This window comes from Callospermophilus lateralis, chromosome 10 (genome assembly GCF_048772815.1).
Source record: "Callospermophilus lateralis isolate mCalLat2 chromosome 10, mCalLat2.hap1, whole genome shotgun sequence".
Classification (NCBI taxonomy): domain Eukaryota; kingdom Metazoa; phylum Chordata; class Mammalia; order Rodentia; family Sciuridae; genus Callospermophilus; species Callospermophilus lateralis.
In genome coordinates, this window is record NC_135314.1 from 110,462,023 (window position 1) to 110,486,288 (window position 24,266).

At 42.9% G+C, this 24,266-nt stretch overlaps 1 protein-coding gene across 2 annotated transcripts in view; it reads right to left on the bottom strand.

The window, feature by feature from the left end:
• Veph1 (ventricular zone expressed PH domain containing 1) overlaps positions 1–24,266 on the bottom strand; it is a 217,734-nt gene that overhangs the window by 111,476 nt on the left and 81,992 nt on the right. For both annotated transcript variants that reach the window (XM_076868484.2, XM_076868483.2), the window contains exon 6: positions 1,617–1,837. In XM_076868484.2, the coding sequence (XP_076724599.2) occupies positions 1,617–1,837 (221 nt within the window). The remainder of the gene's footprint in view (positions 1–1,616; positions 1,838–24,266) is intronic.

The following is a 24,266-nucleotide window of genomic DNA, read 5'->3' on the forward strand; positions in this document are numbered from 1 at the left end:
GCACATCTCTCTTGCTCCACACCCTGCTACATGCACTTCTGCCCTGATTCTGTTTATTTTGTGAACCCTTGGAGGGCAGAAATGGCATCTTGTGTCACTTAGGATTTCCAGGTTCTTTACCATGTGGCTATAAACTGCATTATTTTGACTAAACATGCACTATTTTGTGAAAATGCTTCTCATGGTTTTGAAATCCTTGTTTCATGCTAGAAATGCTTTATTCATTATTCCAGAACCTCACATATTTGGTACTAGTCTCAGAGGGACCTTGCCTCTGCTCCAGTACTGAATACCTTCCCAGTGCACAGCATCTGAAGTCTCTCCGTCAGCTAGTCAGTATGTAACATTGAGAAGATGTTTAACTTATCCCTGAACCCTGTTTCTTCTTCTATGAAATAGGAATAATGATATCTGCCCTTCTTGCTTTGTAAGGTGGTCATGAGGATCTAATGAAATAGCATATTTGTTATTTTCAAATCTTTCTTTCTTCAAAGTTTAGCATAACAATATAAAACTACTTCCTCTTCTGTACAAGATCTTCCTTACTTTTTCAAAGGCAATCTTGAAAGGGCTGGTTCTGGGCATCATATTAACTTTCACTCTAAACACCAGGGAGCCTGTCTCCAGCCCCGCCATGTCACTAACAGCTTATTCACCACCATCATCAATAATTTTTTCTTGGCCAGCACCCCTGGACACTTTCCTGTCCTTCCCTCATTTGATCTGATTCCTGTCTTCTTCTTCTTCCTGAGATTTTCTCTGTATGAGGCTAGAGTGAGCTTCCTGAAATGAATTCTCACCATATCCTGCCATACATTAAACCCCACAATAACTCCTCATTGCCAACATGATAAAAATTCAAGTTTCTTGGGAAGTAACGTCCAGCCCACCATCCTCTGGTCCCTGCTTGCCTCTTCATCAGCATCTCCAAATGTTGCTTTTCTTGTAACATACACCTCAGGCATACAGAAATGATGCCTGTTTCTAGAAAGTTCCATGCTTTCTCACATGCTACCCAAAAGATATCCTTATACAATCTGATTGTCGTTCAAGACTCAGTTCAAAATTTTACCTCTCTGGAAACCTTTCCTGAGCTCAACTTCCACCCCTCTTCCTTCCACGCAGCAATCAGTGCTTCCCACATCTCAATGCTCCCCACATTCTTTGAACCCACCTAAATTAGCACAATCTTCCAATTCTCTCTAGTTGCATCCTATAGTTATTTAAATATTTATTTCCTCTACCAGACAGTGAATGTGGTGGGCATAAGCAACAAGCTCTGTCTCTTTATGTATGTTTCGTTTCTGCTACAAAGTAGGTCATTATAGAATGTTTGTTGAATAAATAAGTGAGGGGGCTACATGACATTATTATTTGTAGTACATTCTTATTCCTTTACTGTATTTTGAAAACCTCTTAAAATCTTTTTGTTATATTTGGTTTCCAAAGATAGGAAAAATCTGGCCAGTGCCCTAATCTACTTAGAAGTGACTCTCCTGAGACCTGGGCTTGGCTTTCCTTGGAAGCCTCAGAAATCCAAAAGAAAGTGCCTCCCTCTAAGCTCCCCCTCAGGGGTCCCTGGAACCCATGGGATGGACATTCAGGAGCCCACTCACCTGCCACTCCTGGCCCTGGAGGTTTCTAGCTGTTGGGAAAGGAGTCCAGCAATGGTGGCGAAGCTGTTGCTCATGCGGAAGATGTCTCTGCTCTGAGGACCCAGGATGCCGGAGAAGGCCTCAGTGATGCGCCTGATCTCCAACAGCAGGACATGGTGGGACGAATGCTCTGTGCTGGTCAGCTGGTTCACCAGGTACAGCAGGCAGCTCCTGGCTCTCTCCTGCCAAGAGCAATGAGGAAGGGAGCTTCTAATTTAAAAGCAAATTGGAATCTCATGGACAGCAGGTGACAATTCTACAGAACGCCATCGGAAGGAACTAGCTACAGCTAAATAAATTCTATTCACAGGTCCTCTGAATCAGTTTCTTGGAGATTTCACCTTTCCCCTGCTGATTTCCAGGAAAAATTCTTTTTTAAAAAATAAAACTTTGCCCCAGTTGCTCTTTTCTTAAAAAATATGCAAATATTCTTCTTAGCCTCCCTCACCAGGTCAAACCTCTCAAGCTCATTAAGGATCTGACCCCACACATCTACCCCTCCCAGCATGTGAATGGCTATTCCACCTGCATGGGGAAGGCACTGATAGTGGTCTCAAGATGAACCTTGACCCTGGCACTCTCATCTACCCATGAGTCAGGAGTCGGCCACACACCCCTATTGGGCAAGGTCTGCCTCCTTCCACAGTGTGTTATCACCCATCTGTTTATGTAAGTGTCTTTCAGCCTCCTACAGTTCTTAAATGCTTGATTGGATGAGTGGATTATCTTATCTGTCTTTAACTGAGTAACTCCCACAAGTAACTGAAATAAGTTTCCTTCAAAGAAACAAAGGCAATTCTAATAACACAGGTGAAAAGCAAAGCAAACAAAAACGCCAATTAGGAGACACATCTTTTCAAACTCATCAGCCAACGTGATCTGTTTCCACATGACAAGAATTTAGCCAGAATAATTCAAAATTATCAAAAAGATAATTTGAAATGTAGTCTGTGTTTAACAGAAATGATATATCATTAATAAGTAAATAAAAATGATTCAAAGGATGGCTTATTTTTATCTTTCAGTTCACTTTTAAAATCTCAGTCTTTGTGTATATTTTTAAAATTCAAAATGTTGGTGAATCGGAACATACATAACTATAAATAAATATATTTTGGAGGTTGAGACTCAAAATCCTTCTAATGGATGGGTGCACAGGTCTAAATCACTCTTCCATTTGCAATTTCCTTTTACCTTTTGTTCTTGCATTTAAAGTTTTAATTTCCTTCAGAGTAGACCTCCTGTCCCACCTCCTCCCTAAGTGTCCCTAGTGACCCCTGGTGTCAGTGTTCTCACTGTAGTACCTTGTTCAGTGACTGATTGCATGTGATCCCTGGCTTCCTCTTGCTTTACTCACCAGCCAGACGCTGCAGGCCTGTGACCTGCCTGGGCTGGGCGCTGGGTGAGATGGGTGAGCAAGCTGTCCTGGCCTTGAGGGGTTTGAGGTGCCTCCTTTCACCAGTAACTTGGGCTGCTGTGCCTGTCCAGTCTCCTAAAGAGACCGCTTCTCATTCAGCAGTCATCAGCCTGGCACAGAAGTGGGCCCAGAGATTCAACACCCAATGTGTGTCTGTCTCAGTTCACTGATTTAAGAAAGCCTTATGTGACAAAATGTGACCTTCAAAAGAAGTTCAGCAGCTGCCAAGGAATTCTGCGCTTTCCAAGAAATATTTACTGCGGGACAAATTGATTAAGTTGATTTTCAAAGATTTCATGTATGATCGCACAGGTGCACAGCTCTAGGGGAAGTGAGATATATCTGCCAATCAATCTTTTAAAATTATTTTTTGAGCCCTGTTAGGGCACAATATCCCGTATTGGTGTGTGATACAAAGGTTTGTGCTTTCACAAGCTGGGCAGCTAGCTGAATAGAAATCTGTTTACTAAAGGACAACAGCATTAGGTAACTGAAAAATAAAGGTCCTTGGAATAAGTTCCTGACAGCCTGTTTCATACTTGAGCTCACATAGTTGTCAGGTTTTGCAGGATGATCCTTGAATGCTCTCAGGTCTAATAGATTTTTGCAAGACAGTTTTTTGCATACCATGTGAAGTCACGGTATGCAACACATCCCAGGGACTTTTTCTATTTTCTGTTTAAATGTAAAAGTGGGATATGGGGGTCTCTGTCATATATCAGGCCCATTCTAGAAGTTAGGAAAACAGCACTGAAGAACAAGAACAAAAAGTCCACTGTCCGAATGGAGCAGACAGAGAATAGGCTAAACACCTTTGTGAAATACAGAGCATGCTGGCTGGAGAAGAGGGCCTCAAAGACAAGCAAAGCTGGAGGGGACACAAGGGGAGTTAGGGTTAACCAGTGTTCATCAGGAACACCCAGAGAGGTGACATGGAGCCCATCAAAGTTTGAGAATTGAAGCCCAATATTCCCTGTAAGTTTTTGCAAAACAATTGCAAAAATCCTGCTGAAACAGGGAGGTAAAAGGAGGTAGGGACACAGGAGAAGTGACATTTTATTTGCTGTTCATCCTACTGAGAATGTGATATCACATTTTAGGTAACTTCCTCAGCTTTGGAATCAGATACTTCTTTCGTATTTTTAATAGACATTCCACCATCATTTCATTTTGTTGATCCAAATATATATATATATTCCTTTAATTTCATTGAGAGTCTTTCTCACTATAAAATCAGTGGTTCCTCCCTCAAGGTGAGGGCGGCTGCTTATTTGCTGAAATCAACATAATTTTGAATGATCCTCTCTGGCAGCCAAATGGAGCTGCAGGGAACATGAATCAGACTGTAGGAACAAGAAAAAAATATATCTAGGCAGGCAAGCCAACCTCATATTGTCTGTTCTGAGAGCTTGGAGCATATTCACACCCCTCACAGGGGCAAAGGTGTGGTTTGGGATTAAAAAGTGTGGTGTTAGGGCAAGAAGGGGTTTAGGAGATTCCCATTCCTTTCCCTCCCCCAAGGCCTGTGGTATCTGGGGCCAGGGCTGCGTTCTTCTGCTTTCAGTTGTCCCCAGAGGTCAGGCAGCACCTGCATGCTTTCACTGTGGCCAGACTCTCTCCCTACTGATGTATATGCCTTACTCACTATTAAAATTATAACAACTGACCCACAGAGAGCAGTGTGTCCAAGGGCCAAGCTCATTCTATAAGCTTTTAAGATAGCTACTCCTGCAACTCTAGTACAAAGCACTACCATCACTGCCATTTTGGAATCAGGCTCAGATAGAAGGCTAACTTGCCAGGTCACAGATGCCCTTTCTGTCTCTGAAGCTGTACCCCGGCTGGCATGCCACCAGCCCTTCCCACAAACCTAAATCTACTCATACACAAATCAGTCCACTCTTGTGTGCTGTGTCTCCTTCATCATCACAGTTTTGCAGTCCTTTTTATGTATATGTGTGATTTACTTATATAAGCATCATAAATACTCTGGCAACACAAAATATAGGTCACCAGTTTTTAAGCCTTCTGGTTTCAGGACCCTTTTACCTTCTTGAAACTTATTGAAGTCTCCAAAAGGGTTATCAGGGTTATATCCACTGATACTTACCATACATGAAACTCTAATTGAAAAATTAAAAGAATTATCAGACAAGAAACCTAGTGCATGTTAAACACATGACATATTTCAAGAAAAATAACATTTTCCCTTACAAGAAATTAGAGCAGTGATATACCTATTCATTTTTTTGCAAGTATCACAACTAAACTCAATTAGTGGTAGTTTTCTTGAAGGTTAGTTGCTATGTACAACATTAATTAACTTTTTTCCTCATCTTACATTAAAAGTCACTATCTTGCACTTTGGATGATTTTTTTTTTCCTGTGCATGTTTTTGTAAAATTAACCAACATTGACCACATTGGTCATTTGGCAAAATCATGGTTCACCAAGTTGGGTGTTGTCTCCCAAATGTGAACGCACTTTGCTCATTGATATCACCACTCATCTCGTCAGGAAAGTCTTTAAACACTGGGGCAAATATAATCATTCAGCCAATGCATGGCACAGCCAAAGCTCAGTCGAGTGTTTCCCTTTCTGGGGCTGAGATGAGCCCTGAGCAGAGCCCTACGTGCCGTGGCCTCCTGTTCTTCCTGCCTGGGTCCCTACTGATCACTGATCACTGTGCTTGTTCCCATGGAGGCTGGGGGCTCCTGCTTCCTTTCCCTGCACCACCCCCTGTGGGTGGTTCTCAGACCTGGGTGTAAGACTAAATGGTGAAATCCCTTCCCGGTCCCTGTTTAATTGCCCTAACATGGGTGGGGTCCAGGCACAGGAATTTTTATCTCTCTAATAATTCTCATGTGCAGAAGGGTTGAAACCACTAATCCAAGTAGCGTCCTAAATCTCTGAAAATTTGAGAATTTTTCATTTTAGGAAATGTGTTTTTGTCCCCATAATTCAGACTTTTCTCTCCTCTGTCTTCAATCAGTTTATAAAAGAGTAATAAAAAGTATTTTTAATACGTTTGGTTGCCTGAATAAAAAAATGTCTTAGTTTCTGGGTGTCTGCTATTCTTTGTTTAAACATTTTCTTTCTTCACTGCTCAACTCTTTGAAGTTCCCACTAACTCCAAAGAGGCACTAGCAGGTGTGGTTAGAAGTACAAAACAAACACGCTTTCTCAGTGGGGCTTGGCCAGGGCACCTGGGCTCTGCATAGGACCTTTAGAAGCCCGGGGTGCTAACCTCCTTAAGGGCTGTTTTCCAGGAGTGTCCCTCTCCAATGACACCACCCAGAGCTGGGAGGGTGGGCACTGGCCCCTCCTCTCACCCTAGTTCTTCTTTGGCTTTGAGAGACAAACTCTTTCATGTAGCTGAGATTTTCCTGGGTTTTAGTCTTGAAAGTCCCTTGTCACAGGAACCCCATCACCATGGTTTGTGTCCCAAAGGTCTAGGTGTTAAGGGCTTGGTCATTAAGTGGGGGGGAGTAGTGGGACTATTAGGAGGTAGGACCTGGGGTCATTTGGGGGTCTGCCCTCAAAGGCTATCATGGGACTTCAGCCCCCTGAGTCTCTCTCTTTGCTTCCTGGCTCATGATGTAAAGGGTTTTGCTTTGCTGCACTCCATGGCCATGACGGACTGGCTCTCCACAGGCCCTAGGCAATGAAGCCAAGGGATCATGGACAAACTGTGAGCCAAAATAAACCTTTCCTCTTTATAAGCTAATTATGTTAGGCATTTTGTTATAGCAATGGAAAACTGACTAACGCATTCATCAATCATGGGGTGGGCAAAGCACGACTGTGGGGTGATAGTAAATTACTTCAGCTCTGGGAAATCTGTGTAATAGATTCATGGCAGGTGAATTGAGAATACATCACTTTATATACCTATCTCTCTAATCATGGAAAAAAATGGTGTAAGTGTGCACATGTGTGCTTATATACATACCACACATGTCACACACATAGCTATTTGTCACTGTCACACTGAAGGAGGGGGTAATGAAGCACTGCTTCTCAGGGAAGCACAGGGTGAGGTTCTACAAGAAAATGAAGACACAGTATGAGAAATTGGTGCTGAGGCCACAGAAAGATTTGGCTTTCTACAGCACCAGGGGGGACACCACATAGCACCACCTTGTCTATCTGTAGCTGGGAAAATCCTTGCCCACTCTGCTCCTGTCTGTGAGGGGCCATGGAAGCATCATGGTGTTGACTCAAGGTTACAGACGACTCAGTGAGCAGGTGAATTTGCAAATATGAAATCACTGAGGCAGGTAGAAGATAGACAGACAGACAGACAGACAGATTATAGATTGTAGATAGATATAAATGAATAGGTGGGTAGGCAGACCAATTGATGGACAAATATGAGATCTTTGTGGTTCTCCTATAAAAGGAAAGACATTCCACATGTTAAGATGGGACTTTCTATGAAGCCATTGAAACCATCCCAGAGAAATACAAGTTCAGTCTGATTTATCAGCTTAATTCAGAGCACGTAAAAATTTTGAGTTTACATCTCCTACACGTCTTCCAGTTCATCTCTCTTCTACTTTCCACTGTGGGTAGATTTTATTATTGCCTTTACACTAATTAGACTGATGTTTCATTGGTAAACTACCATATATTCAAATCACAAGACCTCTGGCTGTTTCCTACCCACATTTTAATTCTCTGCATTACATATTGTGTGTGATGTGACCCAACTCAGATGCAAAGGTTGAAGATGGGGTACAGACACTTGCTTTCACTCTGTATAGCAGAATAAGAAATTTGTGAGTGGCATTAACATATTGAAATATTTTTCTTTTTCCTTCTTCATTCTCCCAATAAAGGACAATAAAAAAGACACTTGAATAATGTCATTTTGAAAAGAAAGGATCCATTTGGTTTGAGACAGTAAAATTACAGAACTGCTCGAGTGTGGATGTGGTTTGTCCCACAAAGATTCATGTGCCAGAACTGTGGTCTTCAAAGAGACTGTACTGAGAGGCAATGGAGCCTGTAAGACACGGGGCCCAGTAGGAAGTGATTAGGTCCACAGGGCCCAAGCTTCAGAAAGGATTAGTGCAGGTCTCAAGAGTGGGTTCGGTCTGGTAATACTGGATTGGTTGCAGCAGGACTGAGTTGCTACAAAGCGAGGCCACCCCACATATTTGACCTCCTTTGTACCCATTTCTATCAACACGTGTTGCCACCTGCCATGTTGGCCCAGCAAGAGGCCCTTGCCAGGTGCAGCTTCTCCATCTTGAACTTCCTTGCCTCCAGATCTGTGAGCTAAATAAACCAGTCTCAGGTATTTTGTTACAGCCACACAAAATGGACTAAGACAGACACCATCCCTGAATGAGAAGCGTCATTATGAGAAAGTCAAAGAGAAAATTTCTGCTTATCTTTTATAATGGATCCAGATATCTCTGGATAAAACAATTAAGACTATGAATTGAAGACATTTTAGTTTTGGAGCTGGCTGTGTCTTGGTTGTTATCTGTGACCGCTCCTTAAAGGAGGCCCCTGAGGTCTTTTTGCTTCATTACCTGCATTAACGACTCAACTTCCGTTAGGAGCAGATGCTTTCCAGCAGGGCAGGCCTTTGGCTACAGCAGCCTTTCCTCCCCTCCTCCTCCTCTTGCACCTTGTAATGGTTGATTTGACATGTCAACCTGATTGAGCTAAGGGATGCCCAGATAGCTGGTAAAGCATGCTTTCTGGGTGTGGCTCTGAGGATGCTTCTGGAAAAGGTTAGCATTTGAATCAGCAATGGGATAAAAAGGATCCACCTTTGCCAGTGTGGGCTAGCATCATCCCATCTGTTGGGACCATGTGAATAGAACAAAAGGACAGAAGGAGGGAGAATTCTCTTTCTTTCTCTTCGAGCTGAGCTGTCCTTCTTCTCTTGCTCTTGATATAGAAGGTCTTAGTTTTTGAACCTCTGGACTCCCAGACTTAACCTCAGCAGCCCTCAGCTCCACTCTCTGGCTCTCAGGCCTTGGAATTAGGTTGGTTGTCCAGTTGTCCCATGCTGTGGGACTTCTCAGCTTCCATAGTAGCAAGAGTCAATTGCCATAGTAAATCTCCTCCTAAATAGCTACATCTACTTGTCCTATTGGTCTGTTTCTCTAGAGAACCCGAAAAGAACTCCTGCGTACTTTTGCAAACTAATTCAAATGCCACCTCTTTAGTGAAGTTCTCCCTGACTCTTCCAGCCAAAGTTGGTTGCCCCATGCCGGTGCCCCTCAGCCTCTGGCCCTACCCTCACTGTAGCCCTGACATGCCCACCTGCAATTTATGTGCCAGGTGAACTTCATTTCCCACTGTGCTTTGCAAAGTCTGCACCACACCAGACTCGTCTTTGGACCCACAGTGGCAGTGTACTTCCTGGTATATGGCAATATTTATTGTTATGGAAGATCACCCCCTACCACTCCTGCACAGAGCTCTGGAACTAAGAGTGGGAAAGCCTGATGCCCTTCAGAAAAATAGCACTTTTTACTTCTCTACTTCTTTTTGAGGGTGGCTGCACAGGTGGATTTATTTGATTTTAATTTTTGGCATGGCCAGCTTTATGGTGAGACAAACTTGGGGTGATTTCTACCCCTGGTCTTTATTGGTTGTATAATTATCAGCATCTTCTTTAACCACTTTGGGCCTCAGTTTCTGCATTGGTAAATTGCCAGGGACCAAAAGGGAGTTCTCCTTCAAAGAATAGCCTGACAGTTACAAGAAACAGCCCCTTGGGAGACATCTTGCCTGAGACACCCCTGCAGCCATCTATCTCCCTAAGACATCCTATGGCCATCTGTCTTCCTGAAGCATCCTGCGTTATCTCACCTTGTGAAGACTTCTAGCAACTGCCGATAAGAGAGCTTTCCCCATCCCCAGCCCATAAATACCCCTGTGTGAACAATAAAAGTTTGCAGCTTGATCAGAACTACTGTCTTGCTGTCATCTCTCTGTGTCTCTTGTCCCTTCATTCCTCCCCATCTAGGTTCGCTGCCCACGTTGATGTGTCCTGCCAGTCGGGACAGTAAATTGGAGCTAGCAGTCCAGTGGCGGATACTTCAGATCACCTGTTTGCAGTCGCATCTCACTCTGTCACATCTGCCTTACCAGTAGAACCCCAGCCTGCCATAAAGAGAAAATGATAGCTACCCAACTTCTGAAGGAGGGGCTGAGTTTATGACCTAATCCTGGACGACTGGACCTGAGGCAAAGCTTTCTGGGGTGGGAGATTGCTGGAAAATACTGCCCCCCAGACAAAAGGAAATAGGACGTGCCTCTTTTCTTCAAGTAGTCTTGCTGGATCTGCACATACTGCCTGGGTCTGGGGTGGCCATTGTGCAGGCATGAGCGGCAATGTCAGGGAGCCAAGTCAGATATACTGAGGATGGCAGAGAGGGAGGGAGAGAGCCTTGTCACCAAGGGTCCTTCATGATGTGTGGCACTCCCAGCAAACCTTGGACCCACCCTGTCTTACAGGCCTGTTGGGATAGGAGATGATAATACTCCTCCTGCTGTTACCAGAATCTATCATGATGTGAGGAATAAGGAAATGATACCTACGAAGGACTTGGCATGGAGCCATTGATTTAAAATGGTGGCAATCAAGAATGGAAGTATTTGGGAACAAAATGCAGCAAACTAGGTTATATGCAAGAACAACATGTCAGAGTGAACCCCATGTTATGCCTGATCACAATGCACTAATAAAAACACAACTAAAAATTGGCAGCAACCAATCATAGTATAAGCATTATTTCAATAGGATCTGATGATCCCAGAAATATCAATGAAGGGAAAAAATAAGTTATTTGATAAAGCCTGAGTATTTTATTATAAAGATTATTGTCTTCATTGTCAGGCATGTTATCTGGCACATAGGAAATATATTTTAAAATTTCAATGATTTTTTTTCACTTTAGAACATGTGTGCTACATATGAAGGAATATTTTAAAATGTCTGTAAGTATGGAAACAGAAAATTTTCATCGGCATGGAAGGCATCTGTGAGCACCTCCTTCCCCACTTCCCTTTCCCAGAGTGCGCCCTTCAGTGACACCAACTTTCAGTTTTAAAAGCTATTTTTTAACTAGTGGGCCTTGCTCTGGAAGAGGTAAAAGTCTACCTACCAAAGGCATGTGGTTCTTGGTTCTATTATACCAGAAGGATTTTTTTCTTTTTTTTTTTTTTTTGCGGTGGTTGGAGGGGTGAGATACCTGGGATTAAACTTAGGGGCACTCGACTACTGAGCCACATCCCCAGCCCTATTTTGTATTTTCCTTAGAGACAGGGTCTCACTGAGTTGCTTAGTGTCTCACCGTTACTGAGGCTGGCTTTGAACTAGAGATCCTCCTGCCTCAGCCTCCCAGGCCACTGGGTTTACAGGCATGCACCACCGCGCCTGGTACAGAAAGGCTTTTGGTATCTCTTGTTGTATTTGTGCAGAGTATAAGATGTTAATCTTTCAAATGACATTTCAAATAGTCTCACTGACTGTAGGGTTAGAGTCACTTTCTTTAGAAAATGTAGTACCATGAAGTCACTAAACACCCTAGCCCTGTTCTCTGAGCTGGGTGTCAACACATTGCTAGAATGTTATGCCACACTTACAAACTTATTAAAAAATTATAATCTAGAGATAGCAATAGATAAAGTACAATTAAATTTTCCAATTAATTATTTAGGAGTTCTATTATCCTCAACCATGGTCCATCCACCCAAAATTCAAATACGAGTAGATCAACTCAAATCACTTAATGACTTTCAAAAGTTATTAGGAGACATAAATTGGATAAGGCCTTATCTAGGTATACCAACAGGAGAGTTAGAACCTTTATTTGATATCCTAAAAGGTCCATCAGATCCAAATTCACCCCGAATGTTAACGCCTGAAGCAAGAAAGGCATTAAAAATCATTGAAACATATATGGAAAATATGCATTTGGATAGAATTGATATAAGTTTGCCTTTATTATTTGTTGTACTACCAACAAAAAATATTCCTACAGGAGTATTTTGGCAAGAAGGTCCATTATTGTGGATACATTTATCTTATTCTCCTAACACTATTCTTACTAGGTATCCTGAGGTTGTATGACAATTAATACTCAAAGGAATAAAAGCAGCAAAGGGAGTGTTTGGAATTTCTCCCAATAAAATTATTACTCCATATACTATGAATCAAATTAATGAGTTAGCTAATGAGTTAAATACTTGGGCAATAATCATGTGCAAATCTAATGTTTCATTTGATAACCACTTACCATTTAATCCTTTATTGTCTTTTTGGTCATTGCATCCTGTAATTTTTCCAAAAATGACAAGAAAAACACCTATCATGAATGCTCCAAATATATTCACTGATGGGTCAAATAATGGTACAGCAGCAATAGTTACACCTGATCAAACTTTTACATTTTTAGTACCCAAACAATCAGCTCAAAAGGTAGAGCTTAAGGCAGTATAACAGGCTTTTGTGATGTTTAAAGATTCTGTATTTAATTTATTTTCCGATAGTCAGTATATAGTTAATGCTATAGTATCCCTTGAAGATGCTGGTAGGATTTCCCCTTTCTCTACTGTTTTCTCTTTGCTTTCCACTATACAAAGTCTAATCTGGGACAGAAAAGATCTGTTCTTTATAGGAATCAGGGCACATACAGGATTGCCTGGAGCCCTTAGTTTGGGCAATGATTTAGCAGATAAAACTACACATGACATACATATTTTCTCTACACTAGAAGAAGCAACAAATTTTCATAAAAAGTTCCATGTCAATGCTAATACTTTACAAAAGCATTTTAAAGTGACTAAGGAACAAGCTAGACAAATAATAAAACAATGTCAAAATTGTGTGACCTTTTTACCACAAGTTAATCTTGGAGTCAATCCTAGAGGATTGATACCTAACCATATTTGGCAGATGGATGTCACACACTTGCCAGAATTTGGAAAATTAAAATATTCGCATGTTACAGTTAATACTTCTTCTGGATTTTTGATGGGCTCCCTTCATGCTGGAGAAAAAACTAAAGATGTTATAGCTCATTGCTTACCAAATTTTGCCACTGTGTGTGTTCCAAAACAGTTAAAAACAGATAATGCCCCTGGTTATACTTCTACCTCTTTTAAACAATTTTGCTCAACATTTGGCATTACTCATATAACAGGAATCCCACACAATCCACAGAGGCAAGGCATAGTTGAAAGAGCTCATCAAACTATTAAAATGTACTTATTAAAGCAAAAGAAGGAATTGGGAAGGGGTATATATTCCCCAAAGATAAACTTAAAATAACCCTTTTTACTCTAAACTTTTAAAAATTTGGATTCATCAGGGCTTAGTGCTGCAGAAAGGCATATGTGTCCAAAAAATGTACATAAGCCCAAGGTACTTTGGAAGGATATTCTAACAGGACAATGGAAAGGTCCTGACCCAGTAATTGTCTGGAGTTGGGGGTCTGTTTGTGTGTTTCCACAGGGAGAACAGCAGCCAATTTGGATCCCATAGAGATTAACTAAGGTCCTGACCCAGTGATTGTCTGGAGTCGGGGGGGTCTGTTTATGTGTTTCCACAGGGAGAACAGCAGCCGATTTGGATTCCAGAAAGATTAACTAAAGCGATTTCTACAGACCAAAAAGAAGATGATTTGGCTCAAATCCATAACAACTGATATCCAAAACTCGAGTTTGGCTATTCTTACATCTGTGACAGAACCAGGATGCTTTTTTCAATATCTATTTTATTATTGCCCTTTCCCATATCATGAAGTTCTATTTTGTTTTTTGAGCTCATACAGACCTAGGTTAATGTTTTGCTGATCAGTTCTATTTTTTTGACTATAGAGTTTTTAAACATTGCAATGGAGATTTCACCTGTAAAAAGTAATAAGGCCTTTAATTATGTTATGTGTTGTATGTATTATATTATATGTGCACACTTGTGTTTTGTTTTATATGTTTGAATGTATGTATGTCCATATATCATATATGATGAGCGCTCATGAAAAAATGAATCCAATTTTTTTTTCACGTGATTTAAATGGTTTAATTTAAATTAGGTAAACAGCTGTTGAGGATTGTTTTAATATATGAACAAAAAAGGAGGTTAACAGATCTGTTTGTTTACTTTCACCTTTCCTTTTCATTTTATTTAATAATTCTGTTGAAGATAACGTACATTGTTAAGAAAATTTTTTTTCTAAAAAAAAAAAAAAGAAAGAAAAGAAAATTGTTTTCTTTTAGTGCCTTCTGGAATGTTATATAATTTTTCTTTAGCCATTATTGCCAGAATTCCTATCTTCATCCCAGTGCCGGTGAAGACAAAAATAATACCAATCTACAGCTTCTGCAATAGCCATCACTGAACTGCTTGCAAAACCTGCCTGGACTATGTATCACTTGTATGCATTGTGAACTCACTTGTATGCATTGTGAACTATCTGTTGGTGCAGCGACTTGTGGTAGTGTTGGGGTATTTATGCTAATGGTGTCATCGGTGATACAATTTTTCCAAAAGGAGCCATCACTGAACTGCTTGCAGAACTTGCCTGGACTATGAATCACTTGTATGCATTGTGAGCTCACCTGTATGCACTGTGAACTATCTGTTGGTGCAGTGACTTGTGGTAGTGTTGGGGTATTTTTGCTGATGATGTCATCGGTGGTACAATTTTTTCCAAAAGGAACCGTCAATTGGCTTGATGTATCTTCCTCCCTTCTGCTTGTCATGGTCGTTCAGCTAAAATTTGGGGACCAACAGAGGTGAGGCAAAGAACCTCACCCCCCTACCCCTGCTGATACAAAGACCTATCCACAGGTATGGCTGTATACTGGACCGGTAGTCAGTGACAGGTAAGATCCAATTGCAATGGTACCAACCTAAGACAGGAGGCTGACGCCTTGAGGTCAGCTCATCTGGTAACGGGTAAGGACCATATGTACTTTTGGACAACCTAAGGCAGGCACGGTCCCTAAACCACATGCTTGTTGTTTAAACAGAGAGGGGGAGATGTTGACAGCCATAGCCGAAGGGGCCCCAGCAAACTTCCAGCTGCCAGCAAACTTCCAGCTGCCAGCTGATGATTGGCTCACAGCAACCCCAGCAACTTCTAGCTGCCAACTGATTGGCTCCCCTGCAGTGATGCTCATTGGGCTGTTTCCCCGCCCTTTCAGACCATGGAGCTGCTCATTGGGGGACTTTTTTGGCTCCGCCCACCCATGCGACCCAGCCAATCGGCCTCAAGAGCAGGAGGAGTGGGGGAGGTTGAGAGGCTTGTGGGAAGCCTGCGGTGGCAGTTGGGCTCTGAAGGTTTTCCTGAGGAGCTGTTTTGTTTGGCATGTGTGGTTCTAAAAATAAAGTTCATTTCTTTTGACAAGTGGCTCCTGACAGGTGGCACCATCCCAGCCACACCAAGGCCTCCCTGAACCACACCCACACTGGACACATGCAGCTCCCCTCAGCAAAGTAGAACTGGAAGCAAAGGAGGTGGGAGTCCACTGCTCAGATGCCGGTTCCTGTGAAAAATTTTCTTTGAGTAAATATCAGCCCAACAATTCTACCTTCAGGGAGCTGAGAGGCCACAGCAGACAGGAAGTGCGCGGCTGCAGTGTGGCAGCTCACAGCGCAGCTCAGATGCTCTCCCTGAGTTGGATCTGGCGCTATGGTGACCAGTCACAGAACCAGAACAGGTGACTTCATCCTCCATGCCTCAAAGCAGCATCTGAGCAGTGCCTGCCTCAGAATGGCTGTGAGGACTGAGTGGGACAGAGCATGAAGCAACCAGGGATGATGCCTGGCAGTGACATGCTAGACAAATTCAGCTGTCATGACTCAAGTCAAAAGTCCTAATGGGGAAGTCCGTGAGTTATCAGGAAAACTAAACCCAGCCATCTCGGAAGCCCTGTGTCCCTTCGTTTTTCTCAGTTCTTTCACTTTGTGACTTAGTCCTAGAAATGTCCCAACCCAAACCCAATGCAGCATAAGTACCTGGGGATCGGTGTCATAGTAACCTGAGAATACACTTTCCTGGAAATGAAAAATCTCAACAATTTACCAAGAAAGCCAGTTTCCCTTAAAAAAAAAAAATCCTTGATTGAATCAAAACATACAAGCTTGTTTTCTTAGTGACCTGAACTCAGTTTTCAATCATTAGCTACAGATACCCAGATCATTAACTACAGATATTTCAACTGTTTTCTCCTTGCAACAATTTCTTAGTCTTTTTCAATCTATTTCTGTTTTGGAAGTAAAAAAAATGATATTATAACAATTTTAATTCTGCAAAAAGTTGCTGTTATTAAAGCAACTTTTTGGCAAGCCAAAAAGGCAAGACAGCAAGGGCCAAACTGTCCAGTAACCTATGAATTCCAAAATAATTCTGCAATTAATAAATTGCATTTTTATGCTCTTCTGACATTAAAATATTATCATAAAATATATATAAAATGCTTGCAAAATAAGGTAGACATCAAATGTTAGTTTGTTATTCAAAAGTGAAGAAAAAAAATGTTTTTAAACAGAGTCCCAAGACGTCAACTACTAAAATGCTTTGTGTGTGTGTGTTTGTGTGTGTGTAACAAAGTAGAGAATAAGCTAACAGAAGCGTTGCTACTCTCTCTCTTAGGTAAATAATCCTCCAATTGGGAGCTGATTATTAAGATGTCTCAATAGCCTATTTCTCTCATCACTTGGTCCTGCTCAATGTTTCCAATGTCATGTTGGGGTAATTGAACATATTTTTTTCTACCCATTGATGATATAAATTGCATTAGAATGGCAACATGTTTACATATCCTAAATGGCCATTTAGGGAAATGTGAAAGGAAGACACCTCCACCCTTTATTATTTGTGATTCTGTTTGCATGCCTGGGAACAGTCTCTACGGGCACTTGGAGAGCAATAAATCATGCCAGTGAAAACTGCTGTCTGGGCAAAACAATTTTTAAAAAATATATCCAGTAATAAAAGTAAGAAACAGCTGATGGAAACAGATGTATCCTTTGTTTTGCATGAACTTCAAATTTTGTAACATGGCAAAAATTAAACATGAATTGAACCTTGTTCAGTTCTAAGCATTTGGCAGATGCTGATGTGAGTGCCCCGGGTGTGGGAAGCTCTGGGGGGACAGTGCTGTGTTTTTAGAGCAACTGGGGCTCAGACTTACTTAATGGGGAACTTATTATAATGTCTTTTTAAAAAGATGTTTGAATGAAATTTAGGATATGAATAGGAAACCGGAGCATGGAAGCTGAATTAACTCTATGCCCATGCTACCTGAAACAATAAGGAAACCAAGTACAATGTGTCTTCCCTTGGATTGATTTCTTTTTTAAAGGGAAAAACTCTGGACATGGTCTGATGTCAAATAAATTTTCCTGATTTAAAATTACCTTTCGCCAAAGAGCATTCAATGTGAGCAGCTGATGTTTCAAAACCCAAATCCCTCTCTCTATTTGTGCTGAGTTTATTTTCTAGCATCTTTTCATTACATTGACCCCCGCCCCAATACTTACACATCTTAAAGCCCATCTAATTTGAACTTGGAAATGGTGTCGCTTTGTGGATTGAGAAAAGATTTGGAGGTTCTATAGTTCAGATTTACTTTCTAAAAACTAGGAGCTTGGGAACATAGCCTCTTAAAGGTAAATCTTTTGTGTATGCTCAAGGGACCCAGAATGAATCAAATTGAGCCAGAATTTCTTCTCCCACCGTGCATGGGCCCTTCATGTAAATGACCTCTCATTGATTATCCCAAACAATGGTCCCACTATTTCTTTTGCATCAATTAAAGAAACTTTTTGAAAGACCACTGAAGACTTAGCATTGAAAAACTTCTAGAGAACTCAGAGCAGCCCATCTTTAATTACCCAATATTTGTTTAGCAAACGTGTTATAATCAGTGAGTGAGAGAAAAGAGGAACCACTGCCCTTCTAGGCCAATCACGGAACTATTTTGAGGAAAGATGTTGTTGTTGGTCCAAACAGAAAGAAAAGATGAAGAGGAGGAAGAAAAACAGAAAGAAGGCAGGGGGCGGGGAAGAGAGAGAGAGAGAGAGAGAGTACAGGATAGTTGTATTTAAAACTTTTGGCAGGAAAAAATAAGTAAATAAGTACCTGTCTTTGGTTCCATGGAAAAAGGAGCACTATGCTAAAATTTAACTCAGCTGAACTGTATATCAGCTACAATTGAACTTTCCACAATTTACTTATTACATGACATTATTTACTCATTACATAATTAGATGTAACTTACCTACTTATTTTCAAAAGAATGAGCCAGAATGTTTTACTCATGGTAGTTGAAATATAATTCCTAAATTATTAGTTAGAAATATTTGGGTATTGTAGGGAAGAATTAAATGGAAAATGCATTTTGCAAAATATAAACCTAGTTCTTTCCCACTGATCCCTACAACTCTCCCTTATTTACTTCCTGGATTTCTTTTTCGTTTTTTTGGCAGGGTTGTTTTGTAGCAACTGTGTTTCATTGTGAATGGCTTTGACTGTTTTCTGAAAGGAAGATGCATAAATGAGTGAGTGAAATCAATCAAGCAGCCACAGCCACCTATCAATGTCCTCTGCGAGGGAGACGGAGTCCACGTGTCTTGCCTTTGAGATCATCTTGCTCCCTGAGATGAGGAAGGCAGCTTATACTAGGCAGGGAGCTTTGTAATTTTGTAACTGCCGACCCCTCCAGTATGACTGTATCTACTAGTCCTGATGGCCGGGAGCTTCTGTGGTGTGAATGCCTGTCTCCTGCCAAAGTCATGCTGAAATGTAGCTGCCATGGTAACAGTACTAATACAGGGGACCTTCAAGAGACCATTAGGCTATGGGGGCTCAGCCCTCATGACTGGATTGGGACCCTTCTCTCAAGAGTGGGTTCCTTTTGAAAGGATTGGCTTGGACCCCTTTGTCTATCTCTTACCCTCTCTTGTCTTTCCACTGTGGGATGATGCAACAAGAGGTCTCATTGGATGCAGGTCCATTGATCTTGGGCTTCCTGGCCTTAGAACTGCCAGTCAGTAATTTCCGATCATTACAAATCATGCAGACTGTGATACTTGGTTGCGGGTGGGCTCTGGGACGCATTTGCATGAGGAAAGGGAAGCTGGATGAGACAGGGTCAATGACTGCAGGAGAAAGAGGAGGAAGGAAGGGCCACGGGGAATGTGGACAGAGTAGTCTGACCCAGAGACTTGAATGAACATCAGTCACACTTAGAAAATATAGATGTTAGCAAGGAAACTCTAAGGGTTGCTCAGCTCAATTTACTAATCTCAAATAACCACTGTGTCTTCATTGACTTTAGATTGACTTGTTTCTTAAAAGAAGCCAGTGGACATCAAGGTATTTCTCTCAGTGTAATTTCTTACATGTTCCCTGCGTGTTTTCACAGGCCCTCTGGCCAACACCAGGAGCTATAATGTGAACATTTCAGTGTGATGGTCCCCGCCTGCTGCTTAGCCAACTGTAAGTATGTCTTTTCCTGTGGGGCTGTAGTTCAGACCCCACAAAGCAATACTAAGCTCCTAACTCAGTATAAAATAAATTAAGGCTTAAAATTTATGATTAATAATGAAGAAGCTGAAATGCAAATATCAGTAGGAAACAGCACAGTGCTGGCCTGGCACCAAGGTTCTTCAGCTTTCACGTGTTCTCTTCCTATTTTTTGAGAGTACAAAGATAGTAGAACCTTGTATCATGGTGACACTTCTCTTTGGGACCCTGCAGGGTGTTGGGATTGCTTCCAGATCCTCACAATAAACCAAGTAAATTTAAATCTACAAAATCAAAGCTTGAGCAGTAGGTGAGTCTTGTATGTACTCCCTCTGATATCTGTGTGAAACTGTGGATTAGAAGCACCCCTCCACAGGGCGGATGGAGAGAGGGGTGCTAAGCGTGCCCATAGGAAGTAACACGTCTTGCCCAGGGTGGGGCATTTCCAAGAGAATAACAATAAAGCCCTGCTCAACAACAGAGTGGATTCATTAAGCTCATTATCCCTGCAGTACCTTGCACACAGCAGGTGTGAGATAAATGCTCATATACTCTATAAATAAGTAAAGATTGATGTTTCCTGGGCTCCTATTTACCCCTAGCACTACCAAAGCTGATACTTTATAAAGTGTATTGATTATTTGCTTTGAGACAAATGGATCTTTCAGAGAAAGCTACGAGAGTGTGGCTGCAGACCAAATGCGTGTCATCGCACGTGGTTGCACAGGTGTGGCCTCGTCTGGCTCTCCAGATAAGGGCCGTGGGCTGGATCCCAAGGAGCACCACATCCTTCACGTCCACGTGCCTGCACACCACTCAGGGAGCTTGTCACCTTGCAGATTCTCATCCTAGTCCTTGGTGACACACAATGCTGCTGGTCTGAGGACCACACTTTGGGCACCACATAGGACAGAGCAACAGAACCTGGAAACCAGTAGCCACAGCTGAGGGACTGGAACCCAGTGTCTGTGGTCATCCTGTCCCTCCTCACATACAACTTGCCATGTCATGAGAGGGCATCTACTGGTGCAAGGCCCGGGTGTGCAGCCAAGTTCCAGTCTCTATGTATGGAGTGGCCAGTATCTGTGGGCCACCTGCTATGGCCCGGGCCTTGGACAGGCAGTGCTAGGGACCTGGGGAGGTCCTTTCTTCAGAGTGCTCACTGGCTGGGAGTGGGCATCTTCACTTGCTAAACAAATGGAAAGCCAATGTACCCAGAAGACCAACACGTGCTACACTGCTGCAAATGTACACTCTGGAATGTTCAGACCTGGGCAGGTCACAATGGCCTGGGGCGGCTGCTGAAATGCCTTTGTCTTGGGTTGGGCTCCCCAGACACAGACAGATCCTGAAATGAGGTAAGTGAAAAATCATTTATTTGGAAACAGCAGAGAACCATTTCAGGGGAAAGGAGGGAAGCAGAACTTTCTGTTCCCTAAGAAATTCAGTGGGAAGTTTATTTCATTTGAGGGGTGAGGGAGTAGGGGTATTGATGCCCCAACTCCCACACTGGTTGCAGGGGGCTAAAGGCAAAGGGTGGAGAAGTAATTCTTCACATGTGCATAACAGCTTGAGGAGCTGGGGAAGGCCATGAGGCAGGGAGGGACAGATGCTGGTAGTTGGAAATAGCAGAGAGATGTAGGTCTTCAGGCTGGGGGCAGGGCTTAGGACTGCTGTCTCAAGGCAGCAGCAGGATCTGAGCTGGAATGAGCAACTACCTCACCCTCTTCACCCCAGCTGCTGTCAATGCTGTCTCCTCTCTGGGTTAATTCACTTTTGGCTCATGGTTCAGAAGGGAACCCGCTAATTTTTAAAGGTACTTTCTATTCTCTTTGGGGGTGGGACACGCCAACTTCCCTCACTGACACCACTGTAAGAAAGCCAGATGGTCCCCTCTGAAAAGACCATCCAGGGGGCTACTCTACAAAGGTGCAGGGACCAGGCTTCCCATTTAGGGCTCAATGTCAGGAGAGACTGATCAGGCAAACACCCTTCAACCTACTCTGCAGCATCCTGGGGATTGCCAAGCTCACAGTCATAGGGGAAGCAGGGCCCTTTGTGGACTGGGTCAACTGGGCCCAAGCAGAGTTGATAATTACAGGCTTTGTTGAAAATTGTTGCAACATAAAACTTTGGTAACCATTACTTACTATTCTGCAGTTTCAATTGTTGGAGGGGACTGTCCTTTCACAGGCTCTTGGGTTTTTGGGGAACTCTGGGGTACATGGGATCACATTAACATATCTGTACTATGAAGGAAAAAAAATTTTTTCCAAGACCACTTAGAGAGGAGAGAGAAAGAAGCAAACAGGAACTGTCTGCTAATGAATGTGAGACTCCATGATTGGCCCCAGTCCACATCCTGCCCACCTCTCTCCTCCTTCCACCATTTATGCTATGCTCTAAGTATTCCTCAGGCTCTGCAGAAGACCCAACACCTTCCCAGGGGATGGCTCCTCTGAATGACGTGCTTTCTGCAGATCCCCTCCCCTTCTTCCCCAACAGGCCCCTATTACCTACAAGCCCCACTTATAACACCGCCAACCCCATGCAGGACTAGTGCCTTCTTCCTTGTTCCAGTTCACAATTCAGAAATAGCAAGGGCTGAGTTAAATTCTAGTGTCTGTACATCTTCCTCACCCCCATTCTCTGGAGCTCCTCTAGGTCAGGGGTCCCATCTTGCTCTTCTTTGTGTGCTGATTACCAGCTCTGGGTCTCGAACCCAGAAAGAATCAACAACTCAGCCCTATATAATTGAGGGAGGGAGGATCAGGAATAAGGGCACTCTTATCTGAAAGTACATTTTATATGTACTTGGAGTCATTTTGTTTTCTTCACACTTTGTTAGAGATTTAGTGTTAGTATTATTGTTATTTTATTTTATTTTTGAGGGGATACCAGGGACTGAACTCAGGGCACTCAACCACTGAGCCACATCCGTAGTCAAAGTTTGTATTTTATTTAGAGACAGGATCTCACTGAATTGCTTAGCGCCTCGCTTTTGTTGAGGCTGGCTTTGAACTCATGTTTCTCCTGTCTCAGCCTCCCAAGCTGCTGGGATTATAGGCGTGCACCAATGCACCCAGCTAAGTGTTAGTATTATTAATAGTTAGCATGGAATATTTTTATGTTATAGAAAATACTAGTTATCTTCATTTTAGAAAAAGAATAACTTCCCCAATTGATGACAATTTTGTAGTATTTTACGTGCCAGCCAGCTAAGAAAATGAGTCCCTGGCCATTGAGCCTACTAAAGCCTTAACTCAATTCCTCGTCTTTGGGGAAATAGTGGTCCAAGCACAGTTCCTTGCCCTTGAGGAGTGACCCTGGATTCTTTAGTCTTGATTTGCAAGGTAAGGTGGGAACTGTCCCCTGAGCTCCCCTTACACAGGATGTTTTCCAGCCGCAGGATGCACAGAGCTCTGCTTGTCAGTTGCCTTTTTCATTCTTTTCCTTTTCCTCCCCAAAGTGTTTTTGTAGGCCTGCCGGATGCCACAGAAATGCGACCTGGGCAAAATGTGGGTCACTTCTCTATTTGAAAAGTGTCCACATCTCTGAGCCCAGAGAGGATGTAATTAACACGTCCTGGGGCCAGGCCAGCACATTCCAACCAGTTAGAGGATTGAGGGGGAGGGCACAGGATTTAACACCCATGATGGCGCGGCTGGACTGGGGGATGCCACTTGACTCCCCACAGGTGCAGGCTAGCCATCTCCAGCTAAGGAAAAACAAGTAGACATAGCACCCCTCCATGCGCTATGAGATCATTGCAAAAGCGTTCAAAAGCATCTCATTTCCGCTTCACTGCTATATCTGCTGCTTTGTGGGCCTGCATGGGGCTCAAAACATGGCAAGGGAGAACCCGGTACCTGCTGCTGTCTGCTTTCCGCAGCCCAGGCCCTGAGGAGAGCCCAGCACAAACCAACCTGGCTTCAGTTCAGTTACCTGGGACGTATGTAGGACGGGACATTAATTTCAGCCTGTCAGGTTCAAGTTTGAGGGCACATATTTCTCAGGCAATGAAAGGCCTGGGCCACAGCAATAAAGTACATTAATTGATGCTTACTGTTTGTTGGACACTGCTCTACACAGGTTGACTCACTAAGCCCTCAGAACAGACTTAGGAGGTAAATATCGCTAGGTCACTTGATAGTTGAGAAAACTGAGTCAACAGAGGTGAATTGACTTGCCCTAGGCCACAGAGTTGGTATGTGGCTGAGTCAGGATTGAAACAGGTGGGCTGACTCCCGCCCACACTCTCAGTCACCATGGAATGCTGTGTGGACACTCCCCAACCCCCCCCCCCCCCAGTAAAACTTATTCATGGGATGAATTCGTGCCGGGACCAACCCTAGGTGGCATTCAGTGCTCAGGCTGCCATGATGAATGGGGACACACCCTAGGCCATAACCAATGATGGACACTCCTCTTGGGAGCTGCACTTGAGCCAGTCTGCTGCCTCCTTTGAGTCCATGCATGGAAACCTCTTCTCATGGTCCACTCAGAATCGTCTTTCACCTGGGGCACTTACCAAGGAGCCAGGATCTTTCCTTATCTTCTATGGCCAGGCCTCTGGCATGCTTCCTGGATATTTACCCTGTGCTCCCCTCTCTGTCGTCTGTCACCTGTTAGATATGAGGGTGAGCTGCCTGGGCTCTGGAATTGTCCACCCTGTCCCTGTTATGG